Source organism: Primulina huaijiensis, chromosome 15 (genome assembly GCF_012295235.1).
Source record: "Primulina huaijiensis isolate GDHJ02 chromosome 15, ASM1229523v2, whole genome shotgun sequence".
NCBI classification, from domain to species: Eukaryota; Viridiplantae; Streptophyta; class Magnoliopsida; order Lamiales; family Gesneriaceae; genus Primulina; species Primulina huaijiensis.
In genome coordinates, this window is record NC_133320.1 from 25,023,090 (window position 1) to 25,046,188 (window position 23,099).

Here is a 23,099-nt window from a genome sequence, read left to right on the forward strand (position 1 = left end):
CCTTCATTGTCTGCAAGCTATCTAATGAATTCCTCCTTGAGGCCCCACAATAAGATAAATTGTACTGGTTCTTGTGATACTTCTAGATACTTTGTTCCGAAGGTTGTTGCTTTGCCTAGAATGATGCTGTGTTTAGCTCATAATGGGAAAATTGCATGGGATATAAAGTGGCGGCCATATAATGGTTGTGACCCTCAATCCGTGAAGGAATGGGTTATCTTGCTGTCTTGCTTGGAAATGGTGCGTTAGAAATGTAAGATACTGTTAAGCTATCCACTGTTTTGTTTTCTCAACTCTCCACAGGCTCCGGAATTTGAATCCTAAATTTTAACTTTTTTTTTCATTTATTTACATATGTACGATATCCTAGTGGAATGAATAAGTTATTTGTGACTTGAACTTCCCATTGAATTGGGTGGAGATCACTCTGTGTGTAGATTCTATATTGTGCACTATCTGTTAGACTGTTACATTGTTTATTTGGATTCTCTGGAGAAATGAAATATGGTGCATAGATGACGTTAATATAAAAATTTAGAAATCGTTTGTCGAACTATGAGTTCTTGGATGATTGTCTCCTAAAATATGAGGCTATAAGCCGAATGCATACTATGTTTAAAGGCTCTAGTTGTAATTCTTGTATACTCCGTCAAATCACTACAAAAAATAATTTTTCTCATAGTCATCTGGGTTACAAGGATGTCTTCATGTTTAGCATCAATTGCCCATAATTTATTATCACTTCATTCTTGTGGTTTTTTTTATTTTGTTCCTTTAGGCTTCCTTTCTTTTTAAGTTGCATCTTTTAATTCCCTCAGGCGCAATATCCAGTCAAATACCTCCACATCATTTTTTTTCAAATAAGAAAAGTTAATACCTTCATGTCCCCGCTCATTTAAAGAGGCATTGCATCATGAATATGAAACAACACAACTTGCAACTTTACAAAAATCCAAAGTTTGAGACGTGTCGCAAGGACCCTTGTACGCTAGTACTTGCTTGCAAGATATAATGATTATACTGGCACAACCTTGCCTCTTTATCTTAGATATTCCCAACATGAGAATGATTGTATAAAATTGTCATAGTTCTTTAATCAGCTCATTGAATGTGAGAGATGCTTAGCCTGAGTATGATTGCATAAATTGTAACTCGCATGCTCAGCCTGAGTATGATTGCATAAATTGTAATAGCTCTTTATTCAGCACATTTTCCTACATTAAGTCATTCTTCATTGTGGTATTTGTTGTAATTGAGTTTCTCAGCGTACCATGTATCAAATGCAGGTGGGACTTGGGAGGTTCCCCTTCCTCAGACAGTGAAACTTGTATATCCTGATTGCCAAGAGCGTGTCGGTCCTCGGTTCATTAAATTGCAACCAGTATTTAGATGTTCAATTTTGAAATGCGGTGATAGGAAAAGGTAATTTGGAACTAATGGTATTTATTTTATGTACACTCTTTCTCTATGACGTGGCAATAGTTTAACTAGTTTTATACAATACCATATTCCAATCCTGAACTTTTGGCTGAATCATACTGGAGGAAATTATATGTCTTCATTATGCGATGTTTGCCTTTCAATGATTTTAGTGATCGAACTATCAGTGACTTGAGACTTTTTTTTATACACTCTCAATATTTTTTCATCCAATGACATTGATTTATGAAGTGGTAGAGAGGGAGAGCTTCGGGTGAAGTTGACTTTAAGTCTTAAGCTGGATTCAGGAATAAATTTTGCTTTATTTTCTGCATGAAGCAATGTCGTGCTTTGGCTAAACATACCCAGGAGGGATTCCTTAATGATCACTTACCTTTTACACCTCAAGTAGTAACTCTAAGAAAAAGTGAATGAAATCCAAGTTTTCCCTCCCAAGATAGTGTCAATGCACAGGGTCAGATGGAATGTGAACAAAGAGTGCAAGAAGTGGCTGTGCTAGGGCGGAGCTGCTGGCTTGATACGCTGTCAGGAGGTTGATGTTTCTGGTTTTGAATAATATATATGACTGAGATGGCAATGTTTTCTTGATATTTTTATGTGATTATATAGTTTTTCATTAATTTATTTAGAGTTTTATCGGTGGAAAACGAGGGTATTATTTTTTGCATATACGAGCCAGGAGAAAGAAGTAGTAGTTTCTATCTTGTCGAGCAGCGCCGTCCATCCCCTAAATTTATATTTCTGACTACTATTTATAATGGAAGAGCACATTTTTCTGTCGATAAAATATCATTCTCTTTCTTTTTGTTTCAGATTTATATTTATTTCGAGTTTTCTAAACAGACCCTTCTTTTGTCTGCAAGATTTTTTCCCCTCCTCTTAGTTAAGATTTCAAAACGTAATTTCAGGTATAATGTGCATGCAATATAATTATATATGCGCGTCGATATGATGTAGCGATATTTTGTTTCATGTAATCATTGTTTCCTATGTCTTATAATTCGTGTGCACACATTTTTAGTATAATATAAATCACTTTTAAAAAAATTAAGTTATTGATTTTTTTGAATATATCTAAGTATTTAATTATATTAACAAATCATGTAGTTATTTTTAGGATTGAGTAAAATAGGTTTTTAAAATATTTTTTATTGAATAAAAGCAGTATTTTTCTCTATCCATTAAAATGAGTAAGATAGTTATTCTAAGCCGTCGATGTGTTATTATGTAGTAGAGAGAAATAATATATATACACACACATTAGTTATTAGCTCTTTGTGTTCACACGTTGTGTATATGTCAAGTTGAAATTTTGTGAAAATAAAATTGTTTAAAAAATTAAAATGAAATTTAAAATTTTCTAATTTTTAATAAGTTTTTTTCATAAAGTTAATGTTCCCAAATTAGACATAATATTAATTTTGGGTTTACAATTTGATAATTTAATTGATTTATTTTATAATTTAAAATTTGGCATATCAAGAGACCATTATGTATCTCTTACATAACAAGAGTTATAGATTATAGATATAGATAGATAGAATATTGGTACACTATTTAAATGTATATTTATTGTTGTATACATAATAAATGTAATTTTTCCTAAATAAATAAATGAATAAATTTCTTCCGAACAACCTGTGGACAATTCATGCAACGCAATAAAGTGGACATGCGAAACAGAGACGTTGTTTTTGGTCAATGCTCATACACCCAAATCTTTCGGTTACAAAACAACCTCGCGGGCAATTTATCACTGTATTCTCCGGCGCTGGGAGTAAAATCTCCCTGGATTTGATCTCCTTTACGATAACCGAAACTTCGACTCATTCAACGGCGTTATTTCCGTCTTCAGGCCGGCGGTCAATACCTAAAGGTAAATCACCGTGGCACTGCTCAATCTCTGCATATGCATCTGTTTGGTGCGCGTTTTTCGATTACCATATAATTATCTAGCCTTTTTTTTTTCCTTTGAATGGCTGGGTGTTCTTTTTTGTGCAATTGCGTGTTAGTTGAATGTATGTGCATCTTTCTATCGATGTGTTTTGCGTTCCAGTAATTTGATTATCTTTTGTTATATTATGATGATGTCGATTATTAGGAATTTGAGGATCGAGTTGATCGTTTTATTCATGTTTGGGTTCGGGCTATTTTATTGAGAGATGTTCAATATTATATGGTGTGACGATACATTATATGTTTATGTTAATTTTTACGCCAAGGAAAAGATTTTTATTTAGACGAGTTGAAAACAAAAATGGAATTGAACATGTGAAATTAAGATTACTGCGTGCATGAAGGTTACTGAATATTAACCGTTGCGCCTGGATTGCACTCAAATAAGTGATGAATTTGAAAACCCTCAATTTGGGAAGACAGAAAGCTTGAACTTTAAAGATCAATAAATTAATAATAAAGAGGATGGGCTGAACGGCTTAATCATTGGCATCTGGGTGTCAATATCTTACATTATGAAATACTCTTACCTTTTGCAATGCAGATGTCATCATCTCAACATTTTTTATTGATAAAGAAGATTATTGTTATTTTGAGATGGATGACATTAGCTGTTGTTTTCCATATGTTTACCGTCAAATTTTAGTGCAGAAGGACGTCATTAAGTCAGTTCCTTGGAGTTTCGTTCAATGGCAGCTGGAAGTAATGGCCAGCAAAATTTCAGAAAAGCTATGGGAGCTCTTAAGGATTCAACAATGGTTGGAATGGCCAAAGTCAATAGTGTTTATAAGGTGTTGCTTGAGCTGTAAATTCATTTTCTTGATACCGTTATTTTTCGAAGGGAAAACATAAGATTATGTATTACAGGATCTAGATGTTGCTGTTCTGAAAGCCACAAACCATGTTGAAGCATTGCCAAAGGAGAAGCATGTGAGAAGTGAGCAGACAATTCTTTTTTAGAGCTTTTTGAATTATATTTCCATTCCTTGGATGTATCATTGCCCACAACTCTTGGTTTATTGGTCTCCAGATATTGTGCTTCAGTTTCCTTTTATTTTATTTTCTTGATAAAAAAGTCAGTGATTTACACCTTGGAGTTCAGGCATATGTAAAATGCAGATTTCTGTTATTTTTTGTCAGCTATTCTTGGTGCAGTTTCTGGTTCTAGACCTCGAGCAGATGTTGTTTATTGCATAGATGCACTTGCAAGGCGTCTTGGAAAAACACGTACTTGGGCGGTATGCTTCTTGACCCCCATCTTATTTTCTAATATTCACTCGTATTTTTGAATTTTAGCCACATGGCACCTTTAAGATTTTTTGTCACCAAGGAAGCCAAGTAATATCTTACTTAGCCCAAAATTAATGTTCTTATTCTAACACGGGCTAAAAGGTCTAAGTAACTCAAATCAATTTCCTCATTGGAATTGAACATTGTCATTAGCTTATTGGGAAACTTTTTGTTTCCTTTATCAATTTGAACACTTTAGCTGAAATCAGACTGCGAGTGGAGTGCTTGTTTGAACCTTAATAATTCTTAATCTCTGTAGTGCACAGACCAATGCTTTGATTCTCTCTCATCCTCCATCATTGTATTCACTTTTATTGTTTTATGTGTGTTAGATATAGTTGAATCAATTCAAAATATTTATCCTTACTAGATTGTCTACTCGTAAATTGCTGTTTTAATGTATTCTTCAACTTCTGATGAGAAATTTATTCCATTTTTTTCTCAGGTTGCACTAAAAACTTTGATTGTTATACATCGTGCATTGCGGGAGGTTGATCCTTCATTTTGTGAGGAACTAATTTGTTATAACAGTAGCAGAGGTCATATATTAAACTTGTTACACTTCAAGGATGAATCGAGTCCCAGTGGTACAAATTTTTCTTTTCCATATGGAAATCGTAAATGTTAACAGTTGGGAACTTACTATTTGGGTTTTTCTGATTTTAAGCATGGGACAATTCTACTTGGATCCGTACATATGCTTTGTATCTTGAAGAATGCCTGGAATGTTTTCGTGTTCTCAAATACGATTTCTACAGAGATCACTCGGCAAGTATTTTATCTTTTTTTGACAATTTTATTTTAAGTTACTGTCTTTACATTGTTTATCTGAATTTAACTGTAAAAATGAAATCTTTTGAATGATAGTCACTTCATTGCATTCCTCTTGTTTATGTTTTCTTACCTTCATACTCTGCAACATATCTACTTCAAACTGATGCAATTATTTGTTTATGGGTACAGCATATTTATAATATTATTGGAGAATTTCATTGTTCCTTTCTAAATTTAATGCTATTCTCTGTTTCCATAAAGCTTATTCACTATGTAGCTTTTCTTTGCTTTCTTTTGTTGTTTTGGCTAGCATTTCTTAACCCACTTTTCCACAAGTTTATGTTACTTATTTTACCTTTACTGTACTCTTGGATTTTACCAAGACAAGGTAACTTCAAGGTAAAAATAGTTTTCTGGCACTGACTCTGGAATGGATTGACTGAAAATAAATCCTCCAGCAATTGCTGAGTGGTTTGTATACGTCCTTTCCATGTCTCTGAATCATTTATAGCTCACAGGCCAATAGCCAACTGTGGCAGCTATTTGTATTCCTTTTCTATTTAATAGGTCTGAAGGAGTCTAATCTTTATATGTGCTGTAGCTCCCAGCTCATCTCCTTCCCTTTTGGTGGCTTGAGAAGTGTGACTGAATTATATCTTGCCACTTGATAGTTTGTGCTGACATGGAAGCTACTATGAATTATGGATGAGATTTTTTGATAATATGTTCCACTTCCTTGCTGTGAGCTAAATGTATTTTTAACAGAGAACTAAGAAGTTTGACATTCCTGCTTTGCTCGAGCAATTGCCTGTTTTGCAGCAACTGCTTTTTCGCCTTCTTGCTTGCCAGGTACAGAATTGTCAATTAGTGAGAGTTCTATGATTTATATTATTCTATCAATATTTGTTAAAGTTACTTGCATGCGATTTTTATTTTTATTTTTTAAATTAATATATGTTGATTGCATGCAATTGTGCAGCCAGGTGGAGCAGCTTTGTGTAGTTTCATGATTCAGTACTCCCTTTCAATTGTGAGCATTTATTGTTAAGACTGATCTCCTTGCCATATTTTCATTCATTGTTGATCTATATGAATTCTTGAATTTCAATCTGCTACTTCAGGTTGCAGCTGAAAGTGTGAGGCTTTATGTGGCAATAACAGATGGAGTACTCAATTTGGTTGACAAAGTATGTATTAGTTTTTTTTGTATTTCCATAAAGGGCAGAAATACATCTCTTTACAAAGAATCGGTGGCATGTATTCATTACAGTATTTTGAGATGCAACGACATGATGCTGTCAGAGCACTTGAAATTTATCGAAGAGCAGGGGACCAAGTAGGTTTTGTCCCTCTTAGTTTACTGTGCAATCAAACTATGTTTAGCACCATAGGTGTATGCTACTTCAATGCTGGGCACAATACTGCAGGCACAGAGGTTGTCAAACTTTTATGAGATGTGCAGGAGCGTTGATTTTGGTCGAAGACAGAAGTACGTCAAAATTGAGCAGGTATGCGACTTTACACGTTGCATGTTTTGTTCTTTCAGATAATCGAATTTAACTCCTTTAACTCCAAATGTTGCTTGAAACACTGCAGCCTCCCCCTTCATTTCTCACAGCCATGGAGGAGTATGTAAAGGATGCTCCACAAGCTTTGATGCTTCCCTGGAAAGCAGTATGTAATAGTGCCTGAATTATTCAAAACATTTAAGAACCTTTAANTAATTTTTATTTGATATCAGAGTTAATACCGACCGTTATGTGTTGGACTACCAGTAGTTGGGCCACCTGTTAATGTCTCCACGCTCCAGTCGTTCATTCCTGAGCGTGAGAAAGTGTGTTAGTTGTCCTACATCTGTTAGATAAAATCATTGGGAATTCTATACATAGATTTGGACAATCCTTCCCCTTAAGCTAGTTTTTGGAGTTGAGTTAGGTTAACTCTATAATTTCAACATGGTAACAGAGCCAAGACCCACCGTTATGTGCTAGACTGCCCATAGTTGGGCCACCCGTTAATATCTCTACGCTCCAGTTTTTCATTCCTAAACGTGATGGGGTGTGTTAGTTGTAACACATCGGTTGGATAAAGTTATTGGATAAAGTCCTTGGGAGTTCTATATATATACTTGGACTATCCTTCTCTCTTGAGCTAACTTTTGGGATTGAGATATACCCAAGTTCATAATCTTAACATGGTATCGGAGCCAAGGTCCACTGTTATGTGTTGGACTGCCTATAGTTAGGCCACCTATCATTTAGTTGTTCATTCATGGGCATGAAAAATGTGTGCTAGTTGTCCTACATCGACTGAATAAAGTCCATGGGAGTCCGTTATGTATACTTGGGTAATCCTCCTCCTTTTAGCTAGCTTTTGGGGTTGACCTGTGCCCAAGTCTTTAATCTTACTCTTATCAGTCTTCCTAAAGAGCAATATTTCTCCAGGTGTGCCCTTCAAGTATTGTAGCACTCGGTATACCGCTTCCATGTGTTCTTCAGTATGTTTAGTCATGTACTGACTGACAACACTTACGATGTATCCTATGTAAGGTCAAGTGTGTGATAGGTAGATCAATTTTCCAACCAATCGCTGGTATCTTCCTTTGTCAACAAGCAATCGATCTTGATTCATACCCATTTTCACATTCGGGTCTATTGGAGTGTCAACTGGTATGCACCCCAACATTCCGGTCTATCTCGGTAGATCTAGAACATATTTTCGTTGCGAGATTGAAATTCCATGAAACGATCTCACCACTTCCATCCCCAAAAAATATTTAAGTTTACCTAGATCTTTCATTTCAAATTCCTTTGAGAAGATCCTTTTATGCGAGTCATTTCTAGTTCACTCTCCCCCGTGAGAACGATGTCATTGACGTAGATTATGAGAGCAGTAGTCCTTCCTTCGGTGTGCTTGACGAATAACGTGTGATCTACTTGACAATGTAAATACTCTTGTTTATTCAACACATTGGTAAACCGATGAAACCAAGCTCGAGGTGACTGTTTAAGACCATATATGGACTTTTTCAACTTGCACACTTTGTGTTTCACTGCTTCTGTCACAAACCCTGAGGGAATATCTATGCATACCTCTTCATTCAGTTTCCTATCGAGGAATGCATTTTTAACATCCAGTTGGAATAGTGGCCAGTCAAGATTGACGACAATTGATAGGAGTACCCTGATGGTGTTGAGTCTTGCTACCGAAGCAAAGGTCTCTTGGTAATCTATTTCGTAAGACTAAGTGTATCCCTTAGCAACAAGTCGTGCTTTGTATTGTTCAATGCTTCCATCAGCCTTATACTTCATTGTGAAAATCCATTTGCACCCAACCATTCGTTTACCGGGGGGAAGTTTAGTAATCTTCCATGTATTGTTCTTTAGTGCTTTGATCTCATCGACGGCGGAAGACTTCCAAAGGACCCTTGAGTGCATCCTCGATTGAACCTGGGACCTGAACTTGATCCAAATTGGACACAATGGCACGATATGCAGGAGATAATGATTTAAATGAAACAAAGTTACATATCGGGTGATGGGTACATGTTCTATTTCCCTTTCTCAATGCAACATGCCTCTCATCAATTTCACATTTGTTCTTATGGGAGAATTACTGTCAAGTTCAGCAGTACCTTGGTCTTTTTCATTGGTAATTGGTCTTGTAAATGAGTCTTGGACTGGCTGACTAAGTGTTGTGTCTTGTTGTCTGTCCATTTGGATGATCTTCTTTCTTGAATAAACCTTGAGGGGTATATTTGAGGAAGTTGGTAGGTGGTTAGATTCTGGATTGACAGAGATTGGGTCGGCAAATGAATTGGGATCCCAATTTAGAGATTCATTTCCACTTCCACCATTGATGTTGCTCTCCCCAGAATGGATAAATTGGGATAGAAGGGTTCGTTTTCGAAGAAGATGACATCAAGAGAATGATAAAACTTTTTGGTGATCGGACATTAGCATTTGTAGCCCTTCTGGTTGGGGGAGTACCCTAGAAAAATGCATTTAATAACTCGCAGGTCGAGTTTCCTACGATGTTGGGAATGTATATGAACGAAGGCAGAACACCCGAAGACTTTGAGGGGAATAGAGTTTAGGATATGTGTTTGAGGAAAGTGTTCCAGAAGGACCTCGATAGGGGTTTTGTAGTTGAGGACACTGGAAGGCATAAGATTGATTAGGTAAGTGGCAGTGAGTACTGCATCATCCCAAAAATGACGAGGTACTGTGTGTGTGAATAGAAGAGAACGAATAACTTTGAGAAAGTGGCGATTTTTCCGTTAAGAAACCATATTTTGTTGAGATGTGTCGACACAAGAACTTTGATGGACAATCCCACGATAGGCCAGATAATTTCCCAACACATAATTAAAGTAGTCACGAGCACGATCAGTGCGGATGACTTATATTTGGGCAGAGAACCGAGTTTGAATCATTGAATGAAAATGTTTCAATAGGGAAGTTGTTTCGAACTTGTCTTTCATGAGGAACACCCATGAAACAATAGTATGATCATCCACAAACAAAAGGAACCAACGAGTACCTGATCACCCATGAAAATGTTTCAATAGATTATTTGCTCCTTACATACCCGTGAATCATATTTTAAATGGTTTTTCCTTCACGTATCAGAATGAAGATAATCATATTCAGAAAGTAGTGACTGAGCCGACATCAAATTTGGATACTGATACTGAAGAGGGATCTCATCCATCTGTAGATTCTATCAAGGACCAAAAAACCGATGCTGAAGCAGCTCCTTTGATTCCCGATCTATTGGTATTGAATATCTGATTCATATGATCAATTCAAATGCAGATAGTTTATAGTAATTTACCGTATCAAGTTTCTTGTATTCTTAGAGCTGGGATGAACCATGCCAGGAAGCATCTGAATTGGCTGAACAAGCTTCCCCCAGTGTTTCACTAGGTAGTTCTTGTGTTTATGTGTTTCGTCAATCCTAATAGTAGTCAGAAAGCATGATGTCATCATTTCATATCATGTGTAGAAGGAGCATCTAATCTCACAAGTAGTTCAGAGTTGTCAAGTGAACCAGCTGGTTGGGAGCTTGCACTAGTAAGAGAACCACATTCTGATGCAGCTTTAGCTGCACACACTAAGGTAATAATATATTTGCTCCAGTTGCCTACAAGGATATATGAACTATTGCTTATTGTGCTGCAATCTTTTGCTGCACACACTAAGGTAATAATATATTTACTCCAGTTGCCTACAAGGATATATGAACTGATTGCAGCACAATAAGCAATCTTTCTATTTTTATTTTGTCACGCTTTCTTCCCGATTCTGTTGCATAATTACAACTGTGTAATGCATAATATGCATTTGTTGTTCATGATGTCCGAACAATCACAATTACAATAGCTGATTATTTCATATTATATCATGCATCATGTTAGGTAAAGTCAAAGTTATCAGTGCTCAACTCACATCTAGGTTCAAGGCATTACAGAATTTTCATACTCATGATTTCTCGAGCACAACTACGTACAGATGGCTACCCTCACATTCACTTCAGATACATCCTCACCATACAAGAATGATTAATCTAAATTGCCAGCTGAATCCATTGTATTACCTTATAAATCATGAACACCTCCCAGAACTCGATGTTGGATGGGGACATTAAATAAAAGTGTACCTTAAATTGGTGCTATAAAGGCTTGCAGCAGTTTAAGCTCCTCTTATGAGTCGTGGTTTTTCTTTCTGTGACAAAGTTTTTATACTTTTTAAAATTGAGAATAGTGTGCTTAAGTGCTCTCACCTTGGGTCTAAATGCTAGTTCATCAGTACCCACAGTGCACCTTGGTGCTTCTCTGGAGAGAACTAGAGATGAAGCAAATGAGTGAATGCTTTTGCGTCTTACACTGAGTTTGGGGCAAACAGTTCTCGTTGTGTTCTTCCTGCATTAATTTGATATCTTTTCCATAAAACTTCAAGATACTCCTGATTCTTGTCCAATTCAATGTGAAAAAAAAACAGGTTAATGTGCTGGACAGATCAACACTTGACAGTCTATATGAAATGGCGTTGGCTAAAACTAGTCAAAATGAATCTTATCATGTGGGGATGGTCTCTTCAAATCCTTTCGAGTCCAGTTGTTACAATCAAGAGACAACCCTCTACACCACAAGCCAGGCACCACAGCCAAATTTTATGCAGATGCCTCAAATCCCCCAACATCGAGAAACATTCATCCAGCAACAGCAACAGCAACAGCAACAGCAACATCATGACTACATGCATGAAATTTTCCAACAGCAAACACCATTCCAAGAACAGCCACATCGGCAACAAGAGTTATCAACCGATGGACATGATTTTATGAAGATAGCTGAAATCCCACAAGAGCAAGTTGATCCCATAAAGCCACGTCAGCAGCACGAACAAACATCTGGTCGTGATTCCACAAACCCGTTCACAAATCCTTTCATGGAGCAAGGCTCACTGCCTTGTCCGCCTCCTAGTCAGTCTTGTAACTCAAGCTTGATCTAAAAGTCCATCACATGTTTATGGTTAGTTTCTCAATCGCACACCTATATGTTTATTTAGCACATATATTGATAAAAGAGTTTTGATACTCTTGCTTCAATTTTTCTTTCTTTGAAAACGTTGTAACGTTTCCAGTAATTCAAAATGATATTGACATCCTCCTTTTAAGTTAATTGAGATGTGGTGTTCAAATTGCTAGCACCACAAGCAATTGTGCCAAAGCTATAATCCATTTGTGAAGCATTGAATGTGAAAAATAAAATATTTTGTTATAGATGTGGAGGCGAAAGTTCTACTCCAGAAGCTTCATGTTTTGCTTTTCAATTTCATAGGAATTAGTTACTAGATTTTTGGTTCTTTAAATAATTTTTATTAATGGGAAGTTTGGTTTTCATCACATCTACACCATAGTGGATCTACTTTGTTTTATATACTAATGGCAAATGGTGGATTTTTTTTTCCAGTAGTTGTTCAATGATTTAGAAGTTGCTCATACAAAAAAAACATAAATGGAGAAACAATGAAAGTTCACCAGGCTACCACTAATTTCATTGAAATAATTTATCCATATATCATATGGATTCAAAACAGCACGAAAAGTTCAGTGAACTGTCTTTTAAACTGGGCAAGGACATCGATAAACGCAAAGACATTGGGGTATGACAGGGCCTCCAGCACGAGTGCAAGCGGCTCTTACATAATCACCTGGGCGTGTTTTGCAACACTTCTCTTTATGCAATCGATCCCATCACATATTCCATATCCTTCTGAGCATTGGCATGTTTTCCCCACAACCATCTCGCTCGCTGCATTATATATTTTTCATATTTCAGAAATTTTCTAAAAAAAATTTCAGAAATTTATATGTATGTATGTGTGTGTTCGTGAAAAATTGTTGGCCACGAACAAATTTTCTTTTCTTTGTGTGTGAGAGTCAGAAAGTGAAGGAAAGCATTTTCACATGAATAAACTACGTACAATAGCATGTAGTGAGCGTGTTCTAAAATTTATTTGTATAATGAAATGAGATATAAGTACAAGTTATTATTCTTCTATTTCTTCAAGTTTATATATCTATATATGTATGTATATACACACACAAACATATATATGGTTTGTAAATGGATGCTACCTGATGCAAAAACAATGAGGCAAAGGAGAAGGCAAGAGATCGAGGAAGAGACAGACATCATTCTTATTGTAATTTGTATATAAATATGTTTTGGAAGAGAGTAACAAATTTACGTATGCTTTGGTTGCCTATCGTTTGTTGAATGGACTATATATAGATATACAAAATGGAACCTGAAGTGAGAATTAATTCCATAATTGTTGAGATTTAATTAATTTTTACAAAATAATATAACATACCATGTCGTATATATTGTTAATTTGAATTATTATTAAGCACAATCTCCTCGGTTAGCTAATTTATGGCAACGAGAATTGAGGATTAGGATTAGGATTAGGATTAGGATTAGGACTATTATGTATAATAATCACTAGCTCCTCTTAATAAGTATTGCCTGTGTGTGTGTGTGTGTGTGTGTGTGTGTGTGTGTGTGTGTGTGTGTGTATATATATATATATGATATTTTGTGATTATTTTTAATTAATGAATTTTTATAATAATTTTTTATATTAATGATGATATAATCATTTAAAATTCAAAAATTTGGATGAGATTCAAGAAAACATTTTAGAATTTTTAAAAACTTTAGAAACGGAAATGGTAGTGACAAGAAATATAGAAATTTAATGAAAATAGATTTTTATAATAAATATTTATTAAATAATAATTTAAAACTCAAATACGTTTGTAATTTACCGATACCTACCATATTTCCACCCATTTTCAAAAGTTCAAATATATACGTCATATCTAAAAAGTACATATTTAATATAGCTCTTTATTATCTCAATATTAATTAAACTATAACAAAATAATAAAAAATTATTCCCAAAAAAACAACTATAGAAGTAGGCAGCACATGCACGTACGCATTAGTGATGGTAAAACAGGCTGCTTCTATCCTACACGCCACACGGGAATAAATACTCCCTGATATCCATTGGATCGTGGGGCCTGTTTAATGGTTAACATAGAATTTACCCACAGAATGAAAACCAAATATTTATACTTCATCTACAATATTTTATTCAACATCAGAAGGTCCAGTCTGTCACAACAAATTCATATTATTGTTCAAATTAAGTGTCAAAATCAATGGAACTTATTTTCTCTATTTTATAAGAGTGTTCTGTATCAGTAGGAGATTGGTAGTCCTCAAGTCTCTCAGCTTGTGTTTCGTCTTCTTGGTTGTATCCTAACAAATCACAATATCTTTCACGATCGATTACAAGTTACAGAGTAAAGGATAAGGGGTAATACAACTTACAATTTGATCGTCGCTCGTCGGATTTTGTTAGTCATGGCCATCGATGACGAATTATAAGCTTGACATGAATTTTTTCGATCAAAGGAGTCTCAATGTGTATATCAGCTACCAGAGATTCGAAGGAAGAGTATGACTTATTTTAGTTCTATTTCCACACAGACGGGTGGAATGACAAGGAATCAAGTTCTCAACAGGCTTGAAGAAACCTGAAAGGAAGTGATCATACTTGATTAGAAAACACAGGCAATAATGAGAACAAGTAACATAATATCTAATAAAGTTTATTTTGCCAAAAACTGAAAATCTTGAGCAGAATATATAAAAAATAGAGCACCAAATAACGCCAGCTACTGCAGGAATTTGTCTTCTTCTAGATTTGCTTCATTAGTCAGGAGGATTTTAAACAAGCACAACTTTTTCTAAATGCCGCTATCAAATAATAATACAGAACATGCATCAATGAGTTGAAAGAAATGGTTAAACCCTGCAAATATATCTGCTCCGTTACATCCGAGTTAACAAGAACATAAGGGACTGCAGTGAAGAATTAGTGTAATAATACAGAACATGCATCAATGAGTTGAAAGAAATGGTTAAACCCTGCAAATTTATCTGCTCCGTTACATCCGAGTTAACAAGAACAGAAGGGACTGCAGTGAAGAATTAATGTTACAAAAGATGCAACGGGATGCTAACGTAAAGAACCAATATCAGCAAAACTCCTTCCTAATCTCCATGTTTGACCTGAATAGAGAATCATGAAACAATGTAGTCCCTAAAACCAACGCAACATCCTACAGTTTCTGTTGGTGTACAAGATAATTTCTGATTTAGTTTGTGTCCAAAAAACAAATGACATAATCGATAACTCACATCACACTTCTGTTTGACATGAAAATAATAAAGAATAATTAACGACGATTATGCAACTACTCTTTTCCTTTTCCATCTTCAGTATAAAAAAAATCTACCTTCACATGGTGTGGCATGATTTTTATGTCAAAAGGGGCATGAAGCCATGCTTCAGGTGGATAGAACAGGAAGTTCTCTGGTTTGCTGGTATAAACGTCGGCATATTGATGGATATGATATGCGAATGAAGATTCTTGACCTGTGTCAGTCAGAAATGTAGCTCCAAATGACTTATTAAACATGGCTTTCATAATGTTGCGCGTTTTCTGTCTCTCTTCATTCAGCTCCTCAAGAAGAGATGCATATGCTTCATTTTTTCCACTCTTAGCTACCGTAGCATGTAGTTTGCCGAGAAGCTCTTGTATTATATGAAACTTGGCCTGTTGGAGAAGAGGATGCATAGTTGTTTCAGAATAACAGAGAGAGAAAACTGGAGAAAGTCGAAGATATCCCCATTTGAAGGGTTACCTGTTCAAAACGATAACTATCCTCGTTCTGGATCTGTATTTCACTCTGTAAATAAGTAAAAGAGAAATTATTTACTGTTCACGCATCAAACATGGCCATCAGACAAATATGAGTGAGTATTTTACAAAAGGGATTTTTGCATCCTCATATGAACCTCATAAGAGAGAATTTCAGTTCAGTGCGAAGTTCAGTCACGCCCACAAAGAACAGTGCATCAGACAAGAATTCAGCACACATTTTTGGGATACATTTGGTGAACATTTATATCATGGGACCTAAAATGGCTCAAGGAGAGTAGTCTACTGGATTCCTAGAATATGAAACTAGCTCAGATGCATAGACTGCACTTGGCGTTTTTTAATCTAGATTTATTCTCATTAACAAAATATAAGTCTACTTTTCAATCTCTGGCTCATTGAGGTATTGATGACAAAATCTGGCAACAGGATGAACATGAAAACCAGTACTACAAATACCTAAAATGTTCAAGGAGTTGACAAATTCAACCACAATGGACAATGAAACAAACTGTTTTGGGATACAGAAACATTCACATCTACAGGCTAGCATACCTCAAAAGGAGTACCACAACCAGGAACAAATAGCGGTACCATGTAATCTTTGAGACTGCAAATTCTAATCATTTTTAAAAAAAAATTGTTGTTCTTAGTTTAGCAGCTGGAAACTAGTTTATAGCTGTAATTATATCAATTATAATAATGGTGTTAATTTCCCTTCCTTTAAACGACAACCTCCTACAGACATATAGTTTTCCTATTCATAAGCATCATTTTAACAAGGGAAAATCCTGCAGAAAATGAAGATGAAAGCTCATGCAACTTGGCTCACGTTTCTCAGAGAAGCACCATGAAGCATCGACAATCTAACACATACACACTCCCACATGTACATCATAAAAACATAATTGCTTCAAAGTATGTAACAAGCCAACTTGAAAAGAGGCATACTTCCAATTCATGAATGATGGCAGCTGTACGCCACCCAGATTTTGAAGGCCCTCGTAGGTCGCTGAAGAGGTGATCCCCAAAGTATATCACCTAGATTTCCATAGAAAATTAATAACAAGGAATTCACTTTTTGTAACTTCAAGTTGTTCAATAATAAATTAAAAAATTATAATAGAACTCTCAACAAGAGCTCATCCAAATATCATACCTCAGGACCATTCCACTTTGTTATTTGCAAGAAAGTCTTCAGACATCCATGGTAATAAATTTTATTGGGTGAAAAGGCATCTACCTTTGAAAACGCCAAAGTATCTTTCTCCTCATCGTAACAGCTACATAGAAGTTCCAGATGAGAAAAAGAGAGACGAAGCAAAAGGAATTTCGTAGGAATGGCTAATATCTACAGGTATATGTGGGAAACCGAAAAATTGTTTTCACCAGTCAGTTTTACACTGATGTTAATATGGTTTCAACATGAAATAGATCAATGGAATGGCTTAACAGGTAACACCATCAGACTTGGTTTTTTCAGTAATAAAAGTATATGATAAATTATAGAAGTACTGAAGGGTCGAGAAGAGGACCGAAATGGATGTTCTGATGTGTAGAACTCTGGTTTATTGGCTTTAGCAATCACTACGTCAAATAGTTCCCTCCAAGAGTCCTGGTGCCGCAATGAGTCCTAGTTTTTCAGGAACAAAAGACACCAATTACATTTTTCTAGCATTTTTATTTCTATACAAAGATGACAAACGAAATAGGTGGTAAACAAAATTACATGTATTGTAGCTAAGAACAATGCTCCCAAATATGAAAAGTAGATAAACCTAGCTTGGTAGTGAAAATGACATAATGCTCTCTACACAATGACGGTGAGATATCCATTCTGTACAAAGTTCTGAAAATTTGTCAATCACATAAAAAATTTCTGGTCTTATGGTTGAAAGCTTCATCTATTGAACAGCAGAGACGATGTAGACACATATCTCCAACATATTATCGTAAAATTGTTTCTCATTGAGATAAGCAGCAATCCATAATCTAACTTAGTTTCAATTAGTTAGTCCAAATATTATAGGCATGCCTACAAGTTTGATAGGATCAGTTGAACACACAGATTGGTGCCCAAGAAAAAAGAAAAGATCATATCTGTTGCATATAAATTGACTAAATTCTCTTAATCTACAGTGCGAGAAAAAGGACATGGGATAAGTTGATTCCTAAATATAAACAGAAGGGCGGATTTATACTTAAGGGTGAAAAGAAAAAGGATAGCTCTGTTTATTATGCCATTTGGATGAGATGCGACTTACTGCAACGATTATAGGATTGGAAGGATTGATAAAACAAAAGGGGTAATACATGATGGAGACCCAAAAAATAGGAAAAACAAAAATAAAAAACAGAATAGAAACAGTGGGTCTGGCAAAGTAATTATGCATCAAAACTAAAATAAAATTAGACAAAAACAAAAAGAAAGAAAAACAGTGGCAAGAGCATCAACAAAAATAGAAGAGTTCTCCAAGCCACCATGAGCATCAAGAAACTCAGATTGTTTGATGAATAAAAATCACTTTTCTCATGCTGAAAAGATAAGAGTGTGCAGCCTCAAAATTTTTTAAAACGATTCTTCAAACTTATCCTCTTATAAGTGCTACTGATAATTTATTAACCAAAAAACTTGAGATGACAAAAAGTAACCAGGAAGACTTATTTCTAACGACAACCTCGGACAACTAGTCGAACCATAGGATGAACTAACACTTAGTCTCCCTCACAAAGAACACTTTGCATGCAGGGAACAGATGGACACTTGAAAAAAATGAGTACAAAAGAAATGTAAAAAAAGGGAAAAAAATATCCCCTTCTGTGGAAAAATTTAGTATTCATTTACGTGTTCGGTGTTAGGCCATTGAAGATCATCTCAATGGTCATAGAGCCAAAATTTCAATGGGTTATCAAATTCATTTGTGAAAAGGTTCAGACAAGTAAAAACACGAAATCAAACAGAAATATTATGGAGCGAGAATGAATAAACTCTGATTGTTTATAATGCACCAAAATACCCACCATCAAAAGTTTCAACCCGATAAAAAAAATTAAACTAGTTCTTTCACCATTACAGCATCTACTATTAAACATTAGAAAAGTGAAAATCAAGGAGTGAATTGATTGTTTCTACTTTATCGGAATCCTACTGTCTACTGATATGACAATTACCTCCAACATAAACCGCATTCCTCCGTCCACAAAGTAATACGGAGAGTTTGTCAACAAGAAAAGCTTCTTCCCTTTATCTCTTAGCATTCTTAGAAAGCGTAGAAGTTGACCCTGGAATTGTCACAGAGTGGCCAATAATCTGAGCAAACAATTGCACTATCTTCCTTGATAATGAGAATTTTTTTTGCCAACACTAATAAGAAGATAGAAAATATGAATAACAAGATTAATAAAACATACATTCTTTACGAGGTACTTATTTGGATCAGAAAGAATTCCTCTATGGACTAACCCACTTTGATGTACATGCTGAATTGCTTGATTCACATCTTGATAGACATATGCAGAGTCAAATTCCAGCTTAGCATTGACAAAATGTTGTACGATATCAGCAATAAGACATGACTGCAACACAACAAAACCAGATCGTTCACACAAATGAGCCTGATTCGACAATGAAATTGCCCTTCCGAAGAAAGGTTTAAAAGTTCCAACAGGTTCACAAGTTGCCATAATTAAAGCATCACTCATATAATAATTATTTACACAGGAGTAGTACTAATTGTTTAACATTGACCTTTTGAAGCTTCTATTTGTTCGACGAAATACTGAATATTATTATTACTAAATCTACATCATCCCACTGCTAAATACCCTAGGGTTTAAGATCAACAGAGAAATAGACCAGCCATGCCGAATTAATGTTAAACCAGGAAAAGTAGTAAAGTACATCAACAAATACACAAACAATTGAGGATTGAAAAGTAAAAGAGACAAAACTATCATAAAAAATCAGCCTTGTCGGCTAAGCAAATAGCTGCCTCTGGCATCACCTCGTGCCATTTAATCAATACGCATTAGCCCAAAATGTGCTGAAAACATATTTTTCACTAATTTCAGTATCAACATAAACCTCAATATCTAAGAAACTGTTGATATCAATTGCCTAAGTAGCATACAGAGCTCATAATGAACTTCAGGCTCTGACTTGTAAAAACTTGTCAGCCAATGAAAACAACAATTCTCTTGCAAATCGTATTATAAACGATGTAGAGAGTATTCATCATAAAACTAAGATCAAACTATCCATGAGAATCATGCGCTCAGTAATTATGACTACCTAAATACTTGACAAATTGAATTCATAAATTTTTCATTAGTCAAATGAACTATTCATATTACATGTTCCTTTATCCATTCTACTTGAACACTGCAGAGAGGCAAACAAAAATTATTTTATTACATGATTTAAGTTTTTACATGAATGAGCTTTCCATCTAGATAATTCTAAACAATCTGCTCATAAACAAATGAGTGACTTGCCATTCCTTTCTCCAATCTCCGCAAGACCTGCTTTTTTTTATGTGTATAGAAATCAAGCACTGCATCCAGTTCAATTCAAGATAAGAGTTACCAACATCCTCAAATGTAGACATGTTTGTTCTCAGTCCCCATAATCCTCAGTCATACGCCACCAACTGTCTAGAGAAGAACACTCAAAGAAACCAACCAGAAGTCATGGATGAAGCTAAAATAATGGTTTTGGGTTTCGACTCATGGCGAATTGATCTCTATACAATTTATGGGGGTGAATAGGCAATGTTTTTTAAAGACAACTCATTCAAGATATTAATGATGGGTGAAAATGGGAGAAAATACATGATGTCCAAAAATAATAAAACGAAAATGATAAAGTTAAATGCCTGCATGCAAGTATGAATACCATAAAGTACTCATATTAGAGAATAATAAAAGGCCATCAAGGGCGGTTTAACCTCGTTCAAAAGAAATCTCAAACAAAATAGACTAAAAAGAAGAACATCCAAAATATTTCGGAAACAAATATTTTTGAACGTCAGCAACCTTTTAACACAATAACTTGAGAAGAGATCGATCTAAATTTTAAAACATAAAGAACATTCCTAAAAATGATGAACTTCAAAACAAAGTAGAACTTGTAGATCAACGGCATAATAAGTTTTTAAAAGAAAATGGAATCATAAAACACAAAGCTATAAAGCTACTACGTAAAAGAATTGACTAATAAACAACCTCACTGAAGCAAAAGAAATCCATCAAACCCACAAGTCCTCGAGCCTGAACACGGCCTATGTGTCTTGTGCCATACAAGTCATTAATTTCTGATCGGCTCAACTGCAATATACAGAGAGTTTATATCATTTTATTTGTCAATTAACTTAAAAGCTCCATTTCGCTTGAGATATTCAAACAGTGTAGGCTCACTAGGTAGCATGTTCACATCATCCTTTTTTATGAAGCGGGATTAAACTGATAGAACCTCCTGTACATTTTAAAGGGCTTTGGTTTGTTAAGTCCTAAGGAAATCAAGAAGCATAGTATTCATGGAAGGAGCAGAAAATTGAAGATCAATAGAAGCTTTAAATGTCATAAACTATAGAGAACACAAAAAACTGGGGTCCCAATAAAAACTGAATCCTTCTCCTGTAGGTTCAAATTTCAGTGATCAGAAGTTGAGGAAAAGTTATAGATCAGATAAGCACGTCATTCAGGATAAACTAACCAGAAATTTCAGTCTGTCAAGTATTTCATGATACTTGAAATCCAAAGAATTCAATGGAGCGGATTTTTTTTTACCACTAATTAACATGTCTGTTCAGTCTACACATTTCATGAACAATTTACAATATGACAACTACGATGAATAGATGTCAACCTAGAAAGTAGCTGGCAAATGGTATAGATCAATAGGCGATCTTATATGTGAAGATCAAAATCAAAGATATTAATGGAAGAGAAAAAAAGTAATGATCCAGGGATGCAATTGCCTTTCGGCATATGCTCTCATGTGAGATAGACACTAAATAAGGAAATATCACTACTCTATACCTTGCGCCTTCCAAAATAGCACCCATCAGGCTCAATTGATCCAAAGAAATCAAGCTTCATGAGGCATCCTTTCAACTTGTCATAGTACAACCCTCTTATTGGAAATGAAGGATCATATTTGAACTCCAAGCAACTATCAGGATATCTAAACTGAAACAACCCACAGAGAGCCAAGAGCACTAGTTGCTTCCAACAAATAAAGCACGCAAAAAGTGGACTTAATCGGTACGTGTATCATGTGTTAAAAGAAAAACAGTAACAAACCTCATTAACTAAATACTGTTTGGCAAGATCGTATATTAGAGTTTGTAAATTGGCAGAGTAGTGGGCCAATGTGTAGTCATAGTCAAACCCGTATACTTTGATATCATTCAACCTCAAGTTTTTATTTACATATATGCCTGAAAATTTCAAAACCAAAGTAGCATCATTTCAGAGATTAATGTGAATGCACTATCCCATCAACAGGATTTTTCAATACTTGAGCAGGGTAATGCTCCTGACCTTTAGGATCCACTCGGGGCATTTCCTTCAATGCATCAGGTATTCGAAGAAATCTCTCTCTTGCAGCTTCAAATTCCTGCCTAATGTTGACAATTTCATCCTCCAAAATCTGGTTTCCCTCCTGTTCTTCCAATTTCTGCACTCCTGGCTGTGAGGTGACAATTGAGCTGAATTTCTGCTTAAAGGCTTCTCCGACCGCTATGAATAGAATTCATTTATAAATAGGACGCACATTATTTGTCGGATAAAACGTTAGCCTTTTTCAAACACAAAATACAGTCAAAAGGCAATACAATAGTAGGAATTCAACTAAGAACTCGATGATTCAGCGCATACAAACACATAATGAATGAGAAAAAAGAAACCTTTCAAAAATCCAGAACGACAAAGATTCGAGCTCTGCAGTATAAGAAAAGAAAAAGACTGTCAGAAACCGATACCCACCAAACTCCATCCACATCCAAACGCAGCGTATTTGAAATTGCAGTGAACCCGCTTACCACTCAATGCCCTCAATTCATGTAAATAAAACATTCACAATTATGAATACAATCCAAAAAAAAAAATTGCATCTTTGAATAGATGGAGAAATTACCTGAAGAGAACAAAATGAAAAGAGCCTTCTGCGAAAATAGGCCATCAAGGGAATTATACTTTTTTCGCTTTTGATCGCATTGTGACAATTCCACGCGAAAAAATACGATCTTTCGGTGCTGTATTTTACTCCCCAGTATCGTAATAGGATGTGATTTAGGAGGAGAGGTTTGAATATATATTTTTTAATTAAC

The 23,099-nt window shown here is 35.3% G+C and overlaps 1 protein-coding gene and 1 pseudogene across 3 annotated transcripts; one reads left to right on the forward strand and one right to left on the reverse strand.

Moving 5' to 3' along the window:
* The first annotated feature begins 22 nt into the window (after positions 1 to 22).
* On the forward strand, positions 23 to 12,346 carry LOC140958636 (putative clathrin assembly protein At5g35200; annotated as a pseudogene).
* A 1,689-nt stretch (positions 12,347 to 14,035) lies between these two features.
* Positions 14,036 to 23,065, reverse strand: LOC140958637 (uncharacterized). Of its 3 annotated transcripts, none has more exons than XM_073416156.1 (15): positions 22,907 to 23,065; positions 22,677 to 22,710; positions 22,312 to 22,509; positions 22,072 to 22,208; positions 21,808 to 21,957; positions 20,992 to 21,093; positions 19,180 to 19,344; positions 18,940 to 19,050; positions 17,304 to 17,401; positions 16,928 to 17,051; positions 16,720 to 16,809; positions 15,752 to 15,796; positions 15,343 to 15,663; positions 14,372 to 14,577; positions 14,038 to 14,299 (listed from the first exon to the last, which is right to left on the reverse strand). In XM_073416156.1, exons 1-14 carry the CDS (start codon positions 22,949 to 22,951, stop codon positions 14,551 to 14,553), a joined length of 1,647 nt encoding a protein of 548 aa, XP_073272257.1. In that variant the 5' UTR covers positions 22,952 to 23,065; the 3' UTR covers positions 14,038 to 14,299; positions 14,372 to 14,550. The 3 variants fall into 3 exon arrangements, with proteins under 3 accessions (XP_073272258.1, XP_073272257.1, XP_073272260.1); XM_073416159.1 differs by having other exon boundaries at positions 22,312 to 22,568; positions 22,907 to 22,991; XM_073416157.1 differs by lacking the exon at positions 20,992 to 21,093 and having other exon boundaries at positions 14,036 to 14,299.
* Between the last annotated feature and the right edge of the window lie 34 nt (positions 23,066 to 23,099).

Coding starts and splice junctions, on each gene's coding strand:
- LOC140958637 (XM_073416156.1), bottom strand. CDS start 22,951: ATGGCCTATTTTCGCAGAAGGCTCTTTTCATTTTGTTCTCTTCAG. Junction 19,345..20,991: donor ATTTCTTTTGCTTCAGTGAG/GTTGTTTATTAG, acceptor GTTGTGTTGCAG/TCATGTCTTATTGCTGATAT. Junction 17,052..17,303: donor ACATCAGAACATCCATTTCG/GTCCTCTTCTCG, acceptor ACTTCTATGTAG/CTGTTACGATGAGGAGAAAG.